General features: G+C 55.2%; 1 protein-coding gene across 1 annotated transcript in view; it reads left to right on the top strand.

The window, feature by feature from the left end:
* Positions 1–558: 558 nt before the first annotated feature.
* The window catches only part of TRIM62 (tripartite motif containing 62), a 57,080-nt gene continuing 38,862 nt past the window's right edge, over positions 559–18,776 (top strand). The window contains exon 1 of the mRNA XM_037881270.2: positions 559–1,519. Within this exon, the coding sequence (XP_037737198.1) occupies positions 1,112–1,519 (408 nt within the window). The 5' untranslated portion in view covers positions 559–1,111. The remainder of the gene's footprint in view (positions 1,520–18,776) is intronic.

Here is an 18,776-nt window from a genome sequence, read left to right as displayed (position 1 = left end):
GGGTCCGACCTGAAGCCAAGCCCCGAAGCTCTAAAGTCTCCGGGGGGACAGAGCCCCAGCTGCAGGGCAGGGCACTGCGCCCGGCTAGCACCCAGCCACCTGCCTGGCGGGCTGTCCAGCAGCCGGGCGGGGAAACCCGCCTGATTTCTGCGGGAGTTTGGGCGAAATGGAGCCAGTCCCACGACTTCGCCAAATCAGCAAATTCCAACCAAACATTTTCCTCCTGGAATTTCCCCCGCCAGCTCTCGGAGTGAGTCGGGACGCGTGCGGGTTGTGCCGAGACGGGGGGAGGGCACGGCCCATGTAGGGGACACTGACCCCGGCTGGGCACAAGCTGCTCCTGCCGCCCGAGCCCCACGCCCAGAGCCAGCCAGCCGTGTGCTGCGGCCGGGTCCCATGCAACCCCCCAGCGGGGTGCAACTCCGAGCCCCCAGGGCGGCCGCGCCCGGCGCAGGCGGGGGGTGCGGGCTGCTGCGGGCTCCGCGGACCGCGGGCAGGAGCGCGCCGCGCGGGGCTCCCTGTCGGCGGGCGGAGCGCCCCCAGCCCGCCCCGGCGGCCGGGATCCCTGCGCCTTTAGCCCCCGCCCCGCCAGTGCGCAGAACCGGGCGGAAATTCCCCGGCCGCCCGCCCCTGACGCGGCACGGGGAGCAGGCGCGGGGCCCCGCGGTCTCCCTTTGTCCTGGCGGCGGGGCTGGGCGGGGCGGGGAGCCAGACCCGACCCGACCGCCCAGCGAGCCGGGCGCGGCTCGTTCCGTGCTCGCGGCTGCCGGCGCCGCTCTGCCGCCGCTTCCGGAGCTGGAGCCGCGGGACAGGGCGGGCCCGAGCCCCCGCGGCAGCGTCCCCAGCTCGGGCCGGCCCCGCGGCAGCTCGCCCAGGGGGTGTGGACGCGCAGTGCCGGCGGCCGGCCGGCTCCGCGGAGGCAGGGGCACAAAGGCTGGGCGTGTGCGCGCTGCGCCGGGGGGCGCCTCGCCCTGAGCCGGGGCCAGGCTGCCCGGGGGCGGGCGGCTGAACCCGCCGGGGGAGGCGCGGGGAGCCGGGGCGGGGGCAGAGCCGCTTTCGGGCCCCGCGGGCCATCCCCGCCGCGGGAGGCGGCGCCGCCCGCCCGCCCGCCATGGCCTGCAGCCTGAAAGACGAGCTGCTCTGCTCCATCTGCCTGAGCATCTACCAGGACCCGGTGAGCTTCGGCTGCGAGCACTACTTCTGCCGGAAATGCATCACGGAGCACTGGGTCCGGCAGGAGCAGCAGGGCGCCCGCGACTGCCCCGAGTGCCGCCGCACCTTCGCCGAGCCCGCGCTGGCGCCGAGCCTCAAGCTCGCCAACATCGTGGAGCGCTACGCGGCCTTCCCGCTGGACGCCATCCTGAGCGCGCGGCGCCGCCCCGCGCCCTGCAAGGACCACGAGAAGGTGAAACTCTTCTGCCTCACGGACCGCGCCGTGGTCTGCTTCTTCTGCGACGAGCCCGCCGTGCACGAGCAGCACCAGGTCACCAACGTGGACGACGCCTTCGAGGAGCTGCAGGTGGGCGCCCCGGGCTGCAGGCGGGGAGGGCCCTGCCCCCGGCCGAGCCTCCCGGGCGGTGCCCGGTGCTGGGGGGCCCCGCTGCCTGGCAGGGCCGAGCCCCGCGCTCGCTGCCTCAGTCGGGAATAAAAACAACGAGGAGTCCGGTGGCGCCTCAAAGGCGAACAGATTGATCTGGGCAGAAGCTGTGGTGGGTAAAAACCCCTTTCTTCCCGCCACCCATCTGAAGGAGTGGGTATAAATCTGTTCGTCTTTAAGGTGCCACCGGACTCCTCGTAGTTTTTGTGGGTACAGACGGACACAGCGACCCCCCGGTACTCAGTTGTGAATGTAAAAAGCCCTGGCACCTCTTTCATTACACGTTGAGCTCTGCCGAGGAGGTGCCCGTGGGCTAAAGCCCTGCGCTCAGCCTGGCTGGCCAGCTGCTGCTCCGCCCAGACCTAGGCTCTCATTCCTGCGGCCGGGCGGTGCCTGCCCCCAGCCCGGCTCTGGGTCGGTCCGGAGCCCTGAACCTGCTTGGCTCAGGCAGTAGCTCTCTCCTGGGGCAGCTGACAAGAGCCCAGAGCCTCTGCCCTGTGCCGGGGGAGGGAGGGAGGGAGCGCTGTGTGGCAGGTCCAGCATTAGCACCTCAGCCCTATGCCGAGCTCCTGGAGAGAGCTTCTGCTGAGGGTACAGATGGTGCCACACGCCCCCCTTCTGTCCCTTCCCCAGAGGCGGCAGCCTCATCTCATCCTCTACCCTCCCCTTGTTTCATTAACCACCGTTCTTGTTTTTGGGGTTTCTGACTGGAGCCAGCCCCCCAGGAGGGCCTGTTCCCCAGGCAGGGCATGCTGTGCTCCATCTGCTTCACAAGGAGGGGTGGTGAACCCCTCATTTAACAAAAGGAGCAGCCAGCCCCTTTCTGAGCCGTTTAGCAGGGCTCATGCCCCCACAACAACCCTCAGCGAATTGCGCCTCCTCTTGACTCCATCCCCCACCCGCAGTTCTCTTCTCACCCCCAGCCTGCCTGCTTTGCTGCTCTGCATCTGTCTGAGCATGCGCCTCGGCATCTCAGCTCCCCGGTACCGTCCAGTGATTCAGATGGTGCTTGACTTGAGTAACATTGTAAGTGACATGGACTGGCTGTATACTACCTCCCAGGATCGTGCGGTCCACAGAGCTAGAAATACCCACAAGGAAGATGCCAAAGACCAAATGGTGCAGAAAGACCAATAGACCTGTGGAATGAATCCACTTCCTTCTGCTGGGGAGTAATATGGTGTTCCTTCTATCCTGAGTGCTGCTGAAAGGGATAGCAAGGTAAACAGCTTTCTCTCCAGTCTGCAGTGTGCCATGCTTTGGGGGTGAGCAGCAGAGGTTGAGATTTAAGATAGGGATGATTGAATGCCATGCTTTGCAGGGTCAGGAAGGAACTGTGTCCCTCCTGTGCAGCAGTGCACAATTGGCCTGGGACATCATGGGGCTTTTCTTTCCCCTTCCTCTTGGAGCCTCAGGTGCCAGGATACAGGACATGATGGACCTCCTCTGTGTGACGCTTTGCTGCGGAGGTTCATTTGGGTGGATGTGAGTGGTGGGTGTCTACATCTCCCTCTGCTCTCAGTGACAAAGTTTGCTTGCCTCCAGGGCAAGAGATTGAGCTGAGATTCCCAAACTTGAGACATCCATGAGCCTGTCTCCTGCATTTCCAATGGGTCACGTAGCTGGGCACAGCGCAGTGGATGATTTACAGCGCATGCTCTGCCAGTATCGTTGGAGGCATCGTGTTGGGCAGGAAGCTGGAAACCACATATCTGTTTTAGTTTTTGGATTAATAATCTAGCAAGAGGGAGGCTGGGGGCCTGGTCTCAGTCTCCTGCTGCTTAGTACTCTTTGGGATTTTTAAAGCAAATTTCCTCTTTCTCTGTGCATTGGACTTTAACCAGGGGAGCTGGGGTTTTTTATGGCTATGAAGTGAAACTGGCTAAGATCTCTGCACTGGGTAAGAGCCAGACACTGGCCTCAGACCCACCAACTAATTGCTTCCCAGTTGATAACAGCACTTATCGCCTTATTCAGGATACATCTGGCTGGTATCAGGGTGGCACGCAGCCTGAGATCTCAGCGTTAGGGTACAGTTATTACCCTTCCACTCCCGAGTGGTATCGGAGCTGGCTTTAGGATCTTTGGGTCCCAGAACTATTGGTGGGGAAGGGGATAGGGATGGTGGGGTGTTGGTGAAGATAAAAGGGGTAGCCTGTAGTAAATTGCCCAAAAAATCACAGGGCCTCAGAGTTTGTGTGTGCTTTGGATTGTCCTAGGATGCCTGCGGGGTGGGAGATATATCTAGTTGGGCTGTGAGGCAAGGGGTGGTTCAGGAGGGAGACTAGTGTGGGGGGTTCTCCAGTGGAGAATGCTGATTATTTGGGAGTGGCCAAAGTACCCCTAGCATGAAGTTCCTGGGCTCATTCATGATTCAAAATTGTTCCCAAATTCCTCCTCCGAATTATTCTCTCCCTATGGGTTGTTTGCCCACTGAGTTTGTGAAATCAGGTTCTTTATTGGTTAGCAATAGAAGTCACATAGTATTGTTCCTGCTTGGGTGACTTATGCAGCTAACCAGCAACTGCCATGGATTCTGAAATCATTTCAGAGATCAAATTTGAAAATTTCCTTAGTGCTGGTTCTGCTTTGCACTGAGGGACCCCAGACTGAAAAGTCTCTTAGGAACACAGGCATTGCCCGGCCAAATCAGAACAGGGACCTGTTTAGCCTGGTATCCTGACTCTGACATGGCCAGTACCAGTTGCTTCAGAGGAAGGTGCAAAGAGCCTTCAGTTATGGAATAACCTGCCCACAAGGGATGTTTTTACCTAACCCCTGTTACTCAGTGGTTGGCTGATGCATGGAGCAGGAGGATTTATAGCCCTCATCCATATAAACCTCTCATTCTTTTTGTTTAGGTCTCCTAATAAGTTCTTGAACTATGTGATATCTTGTGGTTCCAGGGGTCAATACTGCGCTGTGTAGAGAAATATTTGTTAGGATCCGTTTTAGGTTTTTCTGGCTTTCAACTTTATGAGCTGCCTCCCTGTTCTTAGGAAGGGTGACTGGAGCTCCTCTTTCCAGGGAATTGAATGCGAGAGGATCACAAGGTGTTCACACTGGCGTTGGTGTATGCTGCTTTGCTCGGCGCACTCTGCTCAGCCTGTGACAGGCAAATCGGCCTGATTTCAGAAGATACGTATTTTGCAAACATAAGTAGCTTCTGTCACTCAGTGAATCTCTAACGGGCTGGTCATCATGGGAACAACTCCATGACTGGTGACTATGACCTTTCCTCAGGCTCTATCTTGCTGCATTTGAAAGCTGTTGGTATTTAGTAGCAGGACTGGGGTTAGGGCTTTTGGCTGGGAAGGCGGGTGCTCTGGGAGACTATGGGAATCTGAGCCCTGGTCTATGCTACGAGTTTAGATTGAATTTAGCAGTGTTAGATCGATTTAACCCTGCACTTGTCCACACAACGAAGCCATTTTTGTCGACTTAATGGGCTCTTAAAATCGATTTCTGTACTCCTCCCCGACGAGGGGATTAGCGCTGAAATCGACATTGCCGGGTCGAATTTGGGTTAGTGCGGACGCAATTCGACGGTACCGAATGGGAGGTACTCGTTCTGATCGCTGTATGGGGAGACGAATCCGTTCTATCAGAACTCCGTTCCAAAAGACCAAATGCCAAAATATTTGAAAAAATCTCCAAGGGCACAAAGGACAGAGGCTATAACAGGGACCCACAGCAGTGCCGTGTAAAAATTAAGGAGCTCAGGCAAGCCTACCAAAAAAACAGAGAGGCAAATGCCCACTTAGGGTCAGAGCCCCAAACATGCCGCTTATATGATGAGCTGCATGCCATTCTAGGGGGTGCCCCTACCACTGCCCCACCCCTGTACGCGGACTCCTGCAAGGGGGGAGTCTCACACAACAGGGATGAGGATTTTGGGGATGAGGAAGATGATAGCGCACACCAGGCCAGCGGAGAAACCGTTCTCCCTGACAGCCAGGGACTGTTTATCACCCTGGAGCCAATACCCTCCCAACCCGGGCTCCCGGACCTTGAAGGCGGAGAAGGCACCTCTGGTGAGTGTACCTTTGTAAATATAATACACAGTTTAAAAGCAAGCGTGTTTAATGATTAATTTGCCCTGAAGACTTGGGATGCATTCGTGGCCAGTACAGCTACTGGAAAAGTCTGTTAATGTGTCCGGGGTTGGGGCAGAAATCCTCCAGGGACATCTTAATGAAGCTGTCTTGGAGTACTCCCAAAGCCTTTGCAAAAGGTTTCTGGGGAGGGCAGCCTTATTGTATCCATGGTAGGACACTTTACCACGGCAGGCCAGTAGCACATAGTCTGGAATCCATTGCATAAGAAAGCATGGCAGCGTGTGGTCCCGGTGTTTGCTGGCATTCCGAGACTTTACTTCTCTGTGTTATCCTCAGGAGAGTGATATCGTTCATGGTCACCTGGTTGAAATAGTGGAATTTTATTAAGGGGACATCAGAGGTGGCCATTCCTGCTAGGCTGTTTGCCTGTGTCTGAAAAGAAACCATCCCCGCTGTTAGCCACGCGGTCGGGGGAGGGGTGAAGCAATCATCCCAGATAATTGGGGGGGGTGTATGTGGGGGGGGTTAGTTGGGTTTGTGCTGCACGTTAACCCGAAAACATCAGCCCCTCCTTTTAAATGGCCAATGTGTCTTTTTCAGTTTTAACCTCCCTTTTTTTCCTCCCGCAGCTGCAAATGTTTCAACACTGCGACTAGCATCTACGTCCCAGAGGCTAGTGCAGATAAGAAGGTGAAAAAAACGCACTCACAATGAAATGTTCTCTGAGCTCATGCAGTCCACCCAAACTGAAAGAGCCCAGCAGAATGCATGGAGGCAGAAAATGGCAGAGTCCAGGAAAGCACAAAATGAACGTGAGGACAGATGGCTGGAGCAACAGGCGACGTGGCAGCAGCATGATAACAGAGGCAGGATGCAATGCTGAGGCTACTGGAGGATCAAACTGATATGCTCCGGCGTATGGTTTAGCTGCAGGAAAGGCAGCAAGAGCACAGACTGCCACTGCAACCCCTGTGTAACCAACCACCCTCCTCCCCAAGTTCCCTAGCCTCCTCACCCAGACGCCCAAGAACGCGGTGGGTTGGGGGGGCCCTCCTGGCACCCAACTACTCAACCCCAGAGGACTGCCCAAGCAACAGAAGGCTGGCATTCAATAAGTTTTGAAGTGCAGTGTGGCCTTGTCCTTCCCTCCTCCCCTCATCCACCACCCCACCCTGTGCTTCCCTCCTTCCCCACCCCCCACCCCCGGGTACCTTGGCAGTTATCCCCCTATTTGTGTGACGAATTAATAAAGAATGCATGAATTTGAAACAACAATGACTTTATTGCCTCTGCAAGCGGTGATTGAAGGGGGGAGGGCGGTTGGCTAACAGGGAAGTAGAGTGAACCAAGGGGGTGGGTTTTCATCAAGGAGAAACAAACAGAAATGTCACACTGTAGCCTGGTCAGCCACGAAACTGGTTTTCAAAGCTTCTCTGATGCGCACCGCGCCCTGCTGTCTGGCTGTGTGTAATCAGCAGACAGGCAATTTGCCTCAACTTCCCACCCTGCCATAAATGTCTTCCCCCTTACTCTCACAGATATTGTGGAGCACACAGCAAGCAGTAATAACAATGGGAACATTGGTTTCGCTGAGGTCTGAATGAGTCAGTAAACTGCGCCAGCGCACTTTTAAACATCCAAATGCACATTCTATCACCATTCTGCACTTGCTCAGCCTATAGTTGAACAGCTCCTGACTACTGTCCAGGCTGCCTGTGTATGGCTTCATGAGCCATGGCATTAAGGGGTAGGCTGGGTCCCCTAGGATAACTATAGGCATTTCAACGTTCCCAACAGTTATTTTCTGGTCTGGGAATAAAGTCCCTTCCTGCAGCTTTTGAAACAGACCAGAGTTCCTGAAGATGCGAGTGTCATGAACCTTTCCCGGCCATCCCACTCTGATGTTGGTGAAACGTCCCTTGTGATCCACCAGTGCTTGCAGCACCATTGAAAAGTACCCCTTGCGGTTTATGTACTGGCTGCCTTGGTGGTCCGGTCCCAAGATAGGGATATGCGTTCCGTCTATCGTCCCACCACAGTTAGGGAATCCCATTGCCGCAAAGCCATCCACTATGACCTGCACATTTCCCAGAGTCACTACCCTTGATAGCAGCAGCTCAGTGACTGCGTTGGCTACTTGCATCACAGCAGCCCCCACAGTAGATTTGCCCACTCCAAATTGATTCTCGACTGACCGGTAGCTGTATGGAGTTGCAAGCTTCCACAGGGCTATCGCCACTCACTTGTGAACTGTGAGGGCTGCTCTCATCTTGGTATTCTGGCGCTTCAGGGCAGGGGAAAGCAAGTCACAAAGTTCCATGAAAGTGCCCTTATGCATGCGAAAGTTTCGCAGCCACTGGGAATCGTCCCAGACCTGCAACACTATGCGGTCCCAGCAGTCTGTTCTTGTTTCCCGGGCCCAGAATCGGCGTTCCAGAGCATGAGTCTGCCCCATTACTGCCAGGATGTCCAAGTTGCCAGGGCCCGTGGTTTGAGAGAAGTCTGTGTCCATGTCCTCATCACTCTCGTCATCGCGCTGCCATCGCCTACTCGCCTGCTTTTGCAGATACTGTATGATAATGCATGAGGTGTTTACAATGCTCATAACTGCTGTGGGGATCTGAGCAGGCTCCATGCTTGCCGTGGTACGGCGTCTGCAGGAGAGCAGGTTTGCAGGGGAAGTGGTGGTTGGATGACCAGTTTTGCAGACTTACTGCACCGTCTGCTGCCAGGACACAACAGCTGAGAGGCCTGCACGCTTGCCGTGGTATGGCGAGACAAGAGCAGCTGAGCAGAGTTGCAGCGGAAGCCGCCCTGCGAGACCACCAGGAGAGCAGAGTGCCAGCGGAAGCGGTGGATGACAACGGTCATAGAGGACCTGCGAGGTGAATTCATAGCATCAGGAGAGCAGAGTGGATGACGACGGTGAGCAGTCCTACTGCACCGTCTGCTGAAAGCAGTATGGCGCCCGCACGGAAAAAAGGCGCAAAATGATTGTCTGCCGTTGCTTTCACGGAGGGAGGTGGCGACTGACGACGTGTACGGAGAACCACCTGCGACAATGTTTTAGCCCCATCAGGCATTGGGAGCTTAACCCAGAATTCCAATGGGCAGCGGAGACTGCGGGAACTGTGGGATAGCTACCCACAGTGCAACGCTCCGAAAGTCGATGCTTGCCTTGGCACTGTGGATGCACTCCGCCGACTTAATGCGTTTAGTGCATTAGTGTGGGGGGACACACAATCAACGGTATAAAATCGCTTTCTAAAAATCGACTTCTATAAATTCGACCTAATTTTGTAGTGTAGACATACCCTGAGATCGATTGGGGGCTGATTGGAGCTGGGAGGGGTTTGCCAGGCTTGCTGATCCTCTCTGAATCTGGTTGCCTTGCTCTCTGCTAGGTCAGGAATCCTGTGGCATCCCAGCACAGGATGGTAGCTGTGCCTGGTTGAGCAGCTTCCTCCACTGCCTATGCTAGATTGAGCGGTTGCTTTGCATGGCCAGGAACAGCGACCTCTCCTGCTTGGAGAATCCGGATGAGGCTCCGGACATTTCTCCTCTTGCCATAGTGGTGTGTTGGCACTCGTCGCATTAGCTGTGAAATGGCTGGGGGCTTGGCTGCTCAGAACTCGTATCGTATCTTAGGATTTTATCCTGCCACTCATCATGATAGTATCTGGACACCTTCAGTGTAAAATCCTTAGCAATAGTGGAGTCCCTAGTAGAGGTCTCTGGCATTTCTCCATTTTCAGGACCCAAACTCTGGCTGGGGTAGGTTTTTTCTTTTTTGCTGGTAGGGGCTTGAGGTAGAGGAGATGTCGTGCTGTGCGTTTCATTCTTGTCGTGGAAAGGGCTTCTCAGAAAGGAAACTTTTGCAGCGTTTCCTAAAGATGGTCCGATTCAGGATTCCCCCGTTCGGCTTGGAAGATTGCTTTGTCCCCTACTCCTACGTGCTTTGTCCTGGGCTTAGCGCTCCACATTGTCCCCGAAAAGCGCAGCTGTTACAGTAGTTCATGGATCAGAATTCAGTCGCTGATGTAGCTGGGGGTTGGGCTATAAATTGCTTTTAAAATTAGGACCAAGGCATTAAATTGGCACTGAAAGCAACTGGGAGCCAGTGGAGGGGCTGTCCCACGGCCTGATGTGCTCCTGGCAGCCTGAGCTGTGGAGAAGGGGGGCAGCTGTATTCTGTTCCAGCAGGGATCGCTGGCTGTCCCGAAGGAATCAGCAGTGTCTGCAGCCCCCCAGTGTGTCCTGCTTCTGCTCCACCCACGCTGTCCGCCCAGTGCGAGATGCAGCGCTGCCGTTGGCTAGCGACCCCCTTGGTGCGGTAGCTCACGTCTAGCATACATGCTGCAAGGCCAGGTAGCCGAGTTAGTCTTCGTTACTTGCATCACATGGTAATTGGGCATGGCATGTTGTGAACGCAGTCATGCCAGGGCCCTGCCCCAAAGAGCTTGCTGATGCAATATAGACAGTGAAGGGTGGCAACAGTGAGATCAGGGCTCTAGCAGTGGGATCTAATGAGAGACTTAACTGGGGAGAGGGAGGCTGCTAAGGGATCTGTATGGTGTTTGCAGGAGGAAATGGTCATTTCCATCAGAAATTTTCCCCTTGTTTCACCCAGGTGGTCCAGGTACAGTCAGGGGAAAGCGTTTAACTCTCCTTGTGCAGCCAAGTGTGCAGCGCCATCGCCTGGGGGTGGGAGGATGTTCTCTGCCTGGCCCCAGAAGCAGCTCCTCAGCTGCTCCTCTGATTGCTGTGGACTTGAGCTGAAAGGCCTTGTTCCTCCTCAATAAGGGCCCTTCCTGTGTCTATATAGGACTGTATAACCCGGTGCATCTCAACCCCTGGGACCTGTAGGGTGCAGTATGTGGAGGGCTGGGAGTGGGGTTGGGCTGCTGGAATAAGGTTGGCTATAGGTCAGGAGGGTCCAACCTAGGGCCACACTGGTAACTTCCTCGGAGACATGCATGGTGCCACGGACTGCAGCCGCTCTCCCTTGGGAGGGTGGTGTAGTCCCAGAGGCCTCCCAGGGTGCAGTGGGGCTTGGCTGCTTGGGTCAAGGTGGATTGTCGCATGCTGGCACCCACTGAACTTTGGGCCTGACGGCCACGCTGGCCGTTGCCCTCTGCAGGCGACCTGGGCGATTTAGCCATCTAATGAGATTAGGCAGGTGCTTAGAAGGGCAGGTGGCCTCTGTCTCTGCCCAGCTGTCTTCCTGAAGCCCCCTCTTAGGCTGCTGAGCAGAGTTCACCTTGGGGAGCTGCAGCTCTACCCCTCGGTCCCAGGTTTACCCACCCCCTGCAGCACATGCATCTCATCCATTGCAGTAGGGTGCTAGAGGATAACCCAAAGGGAAATGCGTTTGCATGCAAAGTGTGATCAGTAGCCCAGGATGGGGAACGCCAGCTGCAGAACGTGACCATGCAAGCAGGTTGCCCAGCCTGCCTGGCCGCACCTGGAAGTGGGGAGGAGCCGGAGTGGGTTGGCACTGGCTGTTGGAACTCAGGACTGGGGATTAGGGATGGCTTAGCGCCTCTGCTGAGCGCCAGCGGCCAGCTCCCCAGCCTTGCTGTTGCGTGATAATCTTCTTGACAATTAGCAGAATCCCGCAGAGGCCAGTGCTAAAGGGAGGTGGCTACCAGCCAGGCCTGTGCTGTTCTACCAATGGGACACGTCAATGGAGGCGTGCTTCCTTTGTTGGGGGGGTCAGTGCACCCGCAATAGCACCCTGGCCCTTGAGGGAGTCTGTGCTTTAGCCTGGCACAGTGCAGAATCGGCCTAATAGTGTCCTCCTGCGGGCTGTCCTGGAGCCCTGGGTGACAGACACCCCAGAGCCGGCGCACAGCAAGGGCTCCCATGTTAAGGAGAACAAGCAGGGTAGGGCCTCATCTACCTTGGCTTAGAAACTGAGCCCCCCATTCCTGGCTCTGCTGTGGCTCCTTTGTAGCCACTCAGCTGCCGTCAGGGGCCCCCAGAGTCGGCTTAACCTGCCTCCAGGGCATAGCCCCAGGCCGGGGGAGGCATTGAGCTGGCATACCTGGCTCTTCGGCAACCCCCATCATGCAGTTGCTCGCAGGGGTCCTGAGTTACAGAGCAGCCCATTAGTGGCTGTGGAAGCTGCTATGAATTAGAGGAAGACTTGGGGCTGCTCTGACGTACACTCCAGGCCAGCCCCGCCCTGCAGCCCCCTCTACCTAACCCCCTAGACTGGCGGTGAGCCCCACCCTGGTCCCACCGAAATCCAGGCTGCCATTGCCTGCCGGGGAAGCAGATCCCTACCTAGCACTCGTTAAACCTGGCTTGTCCCTGCAGTGCAGGCCAGCCTTGGAGACCAGCACAGGCACCCAGTGGAGGCCAGGCCTGTGGTTAGCTTGGCTCTGGGCTGCAGGCCGGCTGGGAGCATGAGGCGTGAAAGCACTTTGCCTGGAGAGTTTAATCTCTGTGAAGGGTATCTAAGCCAGAGGCCTAGCAAACTCATTATCTGTGTGAGTGCCTAGCACTGATGGAGTGATAGAGACCAGCCCTCAGGAAATCTTGGGCTTACAGTCTTCATGCAAATGCAGTGACTCATGATGGGGCCTAGCTGCACTGTGGTGCAGGGTGGGGGAGATGGGAAGGGGCCAGCATCGGCTGGGTGAGGCTCTGGCCTGACTGAATTAACCAGGGTGAGTGGGAATCTTGAAAGCGGCCAGTGAGAAGCGTCCCTCCAGCAGCTGGGGCCTGCCGCTACCTCCACCTCCATAGAGACCCTTGACTCACAGCAGCAGGAGTGATCCGATCCCCTGAAGTGCCCGTCCCACTGCCACTGATTCCCTGGGTGCTGCTGGTGAGAATGAGCATCCTTCAGCTACGGGGGCTTTCTGCAAGAGCGGTGCTGCTGGCACAGCAAGGATCTCCCTGCTTGCTGGCTCTCAGCTGACATGGTACCTCCAGGGCGACAGGATGACGTGTCATTAGCAGGCGACTGGGGGGTCCTGATTGCCACCCCGCAAACCCACTTCTGCGAGGCCGGCGTCAGCCTCCTTCCCTCTGCCCCGGGGGAGGGGCGGTGGGGCTTGCGAATGGGCTGCCTCTCGCTGATTGCTTCCCACACTGCCGTGGAGGAAGAGCACTCTGCACAGCCCCCGCTGAGCTGCCAGGAGGGGGAGACGTTGATGGGCCTCGCTCCGCAGGCGGTGTTAACGGGGGGGCTGGCGTATGTCGGGGCGCTTGCGGCAGGGAGGTGGAGCACGGCGCGGGAACAAAAGGGCTTGTTGCTCCTGTATGCCTTGGTGGGAACATGACAGCAGGCGGCGCGAACACGCACGGGGGAGGTGGCGCTAGGAGCCGGTTGCTTGCTCAGCCCGATTCAGCCCCATGGCGAGTGTCCACACTGCTGCCAGCACCAGCTTTGGTCATGGCCACCTTGCCGTGTACAGCTGATGGGAGCTGTCCACGTGGCGCCTGCTGCAGCACGGGCTCCCCGGATCAGGCGGGCAGAGCGATTAGAGAGAGGAGAGGCCTCCCTCGCTGGCCAGGATCCCAGCCCCTGGCTTCTCCATTGCACCCCTCAGTCCCCTGCCTTCTCCAGAAACCAGGCCAAGCATAACACTTCATGCATACCTTGTCTCTTTCACCCTGAATTCCTGTATAAACCCTCCATAGAGGACTTGCCTCATGTACTGCTTAACAGCAACTACTTCTGGGGTGGGGCGCTGCAGCCGTACACAACAGCACTGCCCAGCAGTTCCAGACTTGCAAATACTGTACGAGGGGATGTCAGGGAGGCAAGTAATGATAATCCTGGGTTATTGGGCCAGCTATTGCTGGGCAGGAAGTTCCGTAGGATCTGTTCTGAGGACAAATACTCAGGGCCTCAGTTTTATGTCCCATCCTAAAGCCTGCATCTCCCTACCTGCCATTGCACTGGCTCACTATCAAGCCAAAGGAAGAGCGATAGCTACTGAATGCAGCACCTCGGGTTGTTCTGGAGGTCTCCCACCCGAGCACCGATGAAGGCTGTGACCTTATCTGGCTTATGAAGCTAGTGCACAGGCTGAGGCAGCAAGGGTACAAGCCATCTACGCTGCTTTTCCTTCTGGCTGAAGTCACCTTCTCTGGTCACTGTGAGAACATGGCCTCCTGCCTCTGTCTGCAGTTCCCTCTTGGCTCCCTTGGTTTTTAGGGGCTGTTCCAGGACTGGCAAATCTCTTGCCAGAATAAAGAAGGGTCTTCTTTGCTATGTACCAGGGCAGGGGTGCCCAGGAATGGCTCTGAGCCTGTCGCAGTATCTCTGGCTAGTCCCAGGCAGAGATGGGGTGGTCCTATGGGGAGGCAAAGAGCTTTTGTCTCTTCCTCTAACACAAGTCCTGCAGAATTGCACTGAACCTGTTGCTAAGTAATAGCTGTACAAGTATAATACTGCTTCAAGGGCAGTGTTATAGTAATTGCACTTTTCACTCTAGCTTTCAGAGCACTGTACAGAGGAGGTGAGGATCATTATCTTCATTGTACAGATGGAGAAACGGTGGCACACAGCAGCAAAGTGACTTGCCCAAGGTCATCCAGCAGGCCAGTGGCAGAGCTGGGAGTAGAACCCAGCTCTCATGGGTGCCAGGTCAGTGCCCTGGCCATTAGGCCTCACTGCTTCTAAATAGTTCTGTTGCATTATAGCTGTATTGTTTAAATAATTAACTTTCACCATCTTCCCCCTTTCTCTGCTAGTTTAGTTCCCTCCTTCTGCTGCACATCTTGGTTTGAAGGCTTCCTCCCTTCCCTTCACTGCACCCTCCCTCTCTGATCTCTCTTTACATGATGACAATGCTTCCCTCGTCTCCTCTCTTGTTTTCACAAACCATGGCTGTGCACATGCAGGTGCTACAGTCCTTGGCAGGGACCAAATCGGTGACCTCAAGCCCCTGTTCCTGGAGCTAACAAGCCACTCGGTCCGCTGCTGTCAGGAGCAGGCTGTCAGTCAGAGAGGGCAGCCCTAGCGGGAGACATGCTCTAACAGCTAAGCCAGGGTGGTGCGTTATTGCCCAAGCAGATGATGCGGCGTGCAGAGCTCTCCGGCGACCGAGGTGCCTGCACGTAGGGCCATGGTATGATACGTTATAGTTTCCTTTCAGCTTTTCTCCCGAGACCCCCGAATCCACAAGGTTGAGCATGTGGAAACCCTGTTCCTGGCTCTGGCGTTTGTCTCCCTGCTCTCACTGCCACACCTCTCAGTATCACAACAGTGCTACGCCAGAGAGTGTTAGCTGCAGGGATTAAGGCAGGATGGTGCTTGCGATGAAGGCGTAGAGATTCCTGCAGCCTCAAACCCTCACTGTGTTTGCTTGAGCCCAAGTCCCATCCTCAGCTCTCCTGGCACCTGTTCTGGCATGCAAACCACTCAGGAGCAGGTCCGTTCACAGCCTGACACGGGAAATTCCCAACACACCCGGGCTGCCCTCTGGGGCCATGAGCTTCTTTTCCCTGCCAGCTTGGGACTCCAGAACCCTGCCTTGTTGAGCCAGACACGCTAGCCTGATAAAATACAGACCCAGGTCTGGTCCACACCCCCAAAGCTGCCGACGTTAACTAAAAATTGCTCAGCAGGTAATTTCAGCATGTCATAGAATCATAGAATATCAGGGTTGGAAGGGACCTCAGGAGGTCATCTAGTCCAACCCCCTGCTCAAAACAGGACCAATCCCCAACTAAATCATCCCAGCCACGGCTTTGTCAAGCCTGACCTTAAAAATATCTAAGGAAGGAGATTCCACCACCTCCCTAGGGAACGCATTCCAGTGTTTCACCACCCTCCTAGTCAAAAAGTTTTTCCTAATATCCAACCTAAACGTCCCGCACTGCAACTTGAGACCATGACTCCTGTTCTGTCATCTGCTACCACTAAGAACAGTCTAGAGCCATCCTCTTTGGAACCCCCTTTCAGGTAGTTGAAAGCAGCTATCAAATCCCCCCTCATTCTTCTCTTCTGTAGACTAAACAATCCCAGTTCCCTCAGCCTCTCCTCATAACTCATGTGTTCCAGTCCCCTAATCATTTTTGTTGCCCTCCGCTGGACTCTTTCCAATTTTTCCACATCCTTCTTGAAGTGTGGGGCCCAAAACTGGACACAGTACTCCAGATGAGGCCTCACCAATGTTGAATAGAGGGGAACGATCACGTCCCTCGATCTGCTGGCAATGCCCCTACATATACAGCTCAAAATGCCATTGGCCTTCTTGGCAACAAGGGCACACTGTTGACTTATATCCAGCTTCTCGTCCACTGTAACCCCTAGGTCCTTTTCCGCAGAACTGCTGCCGAGCCATTCGGTCCCTAGTCTGTAGCGGTGCATGGGATTCTTCCATCCTAAGTGCAGGACTCTGCACTTGTCCTTGTTGAACCTCATCAGATTTCTTTTGGCCCAATCCTCTAATTTGGCTGGTCCCTCTGTATCCTATCCATACCCTCCAGCGTATCTACCTCTCCTTCCAGTTTAGTGTCATCTGCAAACTTGCTGAGGATGCAATCCACACCATCCTCCAGATCATTTATGAAGATATTGAACAAAACCGGCCCCAGGACCGACCCTTGGGGCACTCCACTTGATACCGGCTGCCAACTAGACGTGGAGCCATTGATCACTACCTGTTGAGCCCAACAATCTAGCCAGCTTTCTATCCACCTTATCGTCCATTCATCCAGCCCATACTTCTTTAACTTGCTGGCAAGAATACTGTGGGAGACCGTGTCAAAAGCTTTGCTAAAGTCAAGGAACAACACGTCCACTGCTTTCCCCTCATCCACAGAGCCAGTTATCTCGTCATAGAAGGCAATTAGATTAGTCAGGCATGACTTGCCCTTGGTGAATCCATGCTGACTGTTCCTGATCACTTTCCTCTCCTCTAAGTGCTTCAGAATCGATTCCTTGAGGACCTGCTCCATGATTTTTCTAGGGACTGAGGTGAGGCTGACTGGCCTGTAGTTCCCAGGATCCTCCTCCTTCCCTTTTTTAAAGATGGGCACTATATTAGCCTTTTTCCAGTCGTCCGGGATCTCCCCCGATCTCCATGAGTTTTCAAAGATAATGGCCAATGGCTCTGCAATCACATCCACCAACTCCTTTAGCATTCTCGGATGCAGCGCATCTGGCCCCATGGACTTGTGCTCATCCAGCTTTTCTAAATAGTCCCGAACCACTTCTTTCTCCACAGAGGGCTGGTCACCTCCTCCCCATGCTCTCCTGGACTCCTTTCCCCGTCCTGTTATTCTCCCAGGGGATCCTGCCCATCAGTTCCCTGAGGTTGTCAAAGTCTGTTTTTCTGAAGTCCAGGGTCCGTATTCTGCTGCTCTCCTTTCTTCCCTGTGTCAGGATTCTGAACTCCACCTTCTCATGGTCACTGTCTCCCAGGTTCCCATCCACTTTTGCTTCCCCTACTAATTCTTTCCGGTTTGTGAGCAGCAGGTCAAGAAGAGCTCTGCCCCAGTTGGTTCCTCCAGCACTTGCACCAGGAAATTGTCCCCTCCACTTTCCAAAAACTTCCTGGATTGTCTGTGCACCACTGTATTGCTCTCCCAGCAGATATCAGGGTGATTGAAGTCTCCCATGAGAACCAGGGCCTGCCATCTAGTAACTTCCGTGAGTTGCCGTAAGAAAGCCTCGTCCACCTCATCCCCCTGGTCCGGTGGTCTCTAGCAGACTCCCATCACGACATCACCCTTGTTGCTCATGCTTCTAAACTTAATCCAGAGACACTCAGGTTTTTCTGCAGTTTCATACCGGAGCTCTGAGCAGTCATACTGCTCCCTTACATACAGTGCAACTCCCCCACCTTTTCTGCCCTGCCTGTCCTTCCTGAACAGTTTATATCCATCCATGACAGTCTCCAGTCATGTGAGTTATTCCATGAAGTCTGTTATTCCAATCACATCATAATTCCTTGCCTGTGCCAGGACTTCCAGTTCTCCCTGCTTGTTTCCCAGGCTTCTTGCATTTGTGTATAGGCACTTGAGATAACTTGCTGTTTGTCCTGCTTTCTTAGTATGAGGCAGGAGCCCTCCCCTTTCGCGTTCTCCTGCTCGTGCTTCCTCCCGGTATCACACGTCCCCACTAACCTCAGGGCTTTGGTCTCCTTCCCCCGGTGAACCTAGTTTGAAGCCCTCCTCACTAGGTTAGCCAGCCTGCTTGCGAAAATGCTCTTCCCTCTCTTCATTAGGTGGAGCCCATCTCTTCCTAGCACTCCTCCTTCTTGGAACACCATCCCATGGACAAAGAATCCAAAGCCTTCTCTCCGACACCATCTGCATAGCCATTCGTTGACTTCCACGATTCGACGGTCTCTATCCAGGCCTTTTCCTTCCACGGGGAGGATGGACGAGAACACCACTTGTGCCTCAAACTCCTTTATCCTTCTTCCCAGAGCCACGTAGTCTGCAGTGATCCGCTCAAGGTCATTCTTGGCAGTATCATTGGTGCCCACGTGGAGAAGCAGGAAGGGGTAGCGATCTGAGGGCTTGATGACTCTCCGCAGTCTCTCCGTCACATCTTGAGTCCTAGCTCCTGGCAAGCAGCAGACTTCTCAGTTTTCCCGGTCAGGGCGGCAGATAGATGACAGGCTTGACAAAGCCATGGCTGGGATGATGTAGTTGGGGATTGGTCCTGCTTTGAGCAGGGGGTTGGACTAGATGACCTCCTGACGTCCCTTCCAACCCTGATATTCTATGATTCTGTGACTCAGTCCCCCTGAGGAGAGAGTCCCTGACCACCACCACCTGCCTCCTCCTCTTGGGAGCGGTGGTCGTGGAACCCCCATCCCTGGGACAGTGCATCTCATGCCTTCCAATCGGCGGAGTCTCCTTCTGTTCCCTTCCCTCAGATGTATCATCTGGTCCACTCTCCACATTAGTACCTGTGGAGAGAACACGAAAACGGTTGCTTACCTGTATCTGCGCTGCTGGTACATGGACGCTCCCCTTTCTTCTTCTGGAAGTCACATGCTGCCAAATTTCTTCCCTGTCCTCCTGTCCCCGCTGCGCAGCCTGCTCTGAATCTTCAGAACGTTGTGCCCGTAGAAGCATATCCTGACGTCTGTCCAGGAAATCTTCCGTTTCTCTTATGCAACGCTCCAGACCTTGAACCTTCT

The sequence above is a fragment of the Chelonia mydas genome, chromosome 18 (genome assembly GCF_015237465.2).
Source record: "Chelonia mydas isolate rCheMyd1 chromosome 18, rCheMyd1.pri.v2, whole genome shotgun sequence".
Taxonomy (NCBI): Eukaryota; Metazoa; Chordata; order Testudines; family Cheloniidae; genus Chelonia; species Chelonia mydas.
The sequence above is the reverse complement of the archived record's forward strand: the minus strand, read 5'-3'. Positions and strand labels throughout refer to the sequence as shown.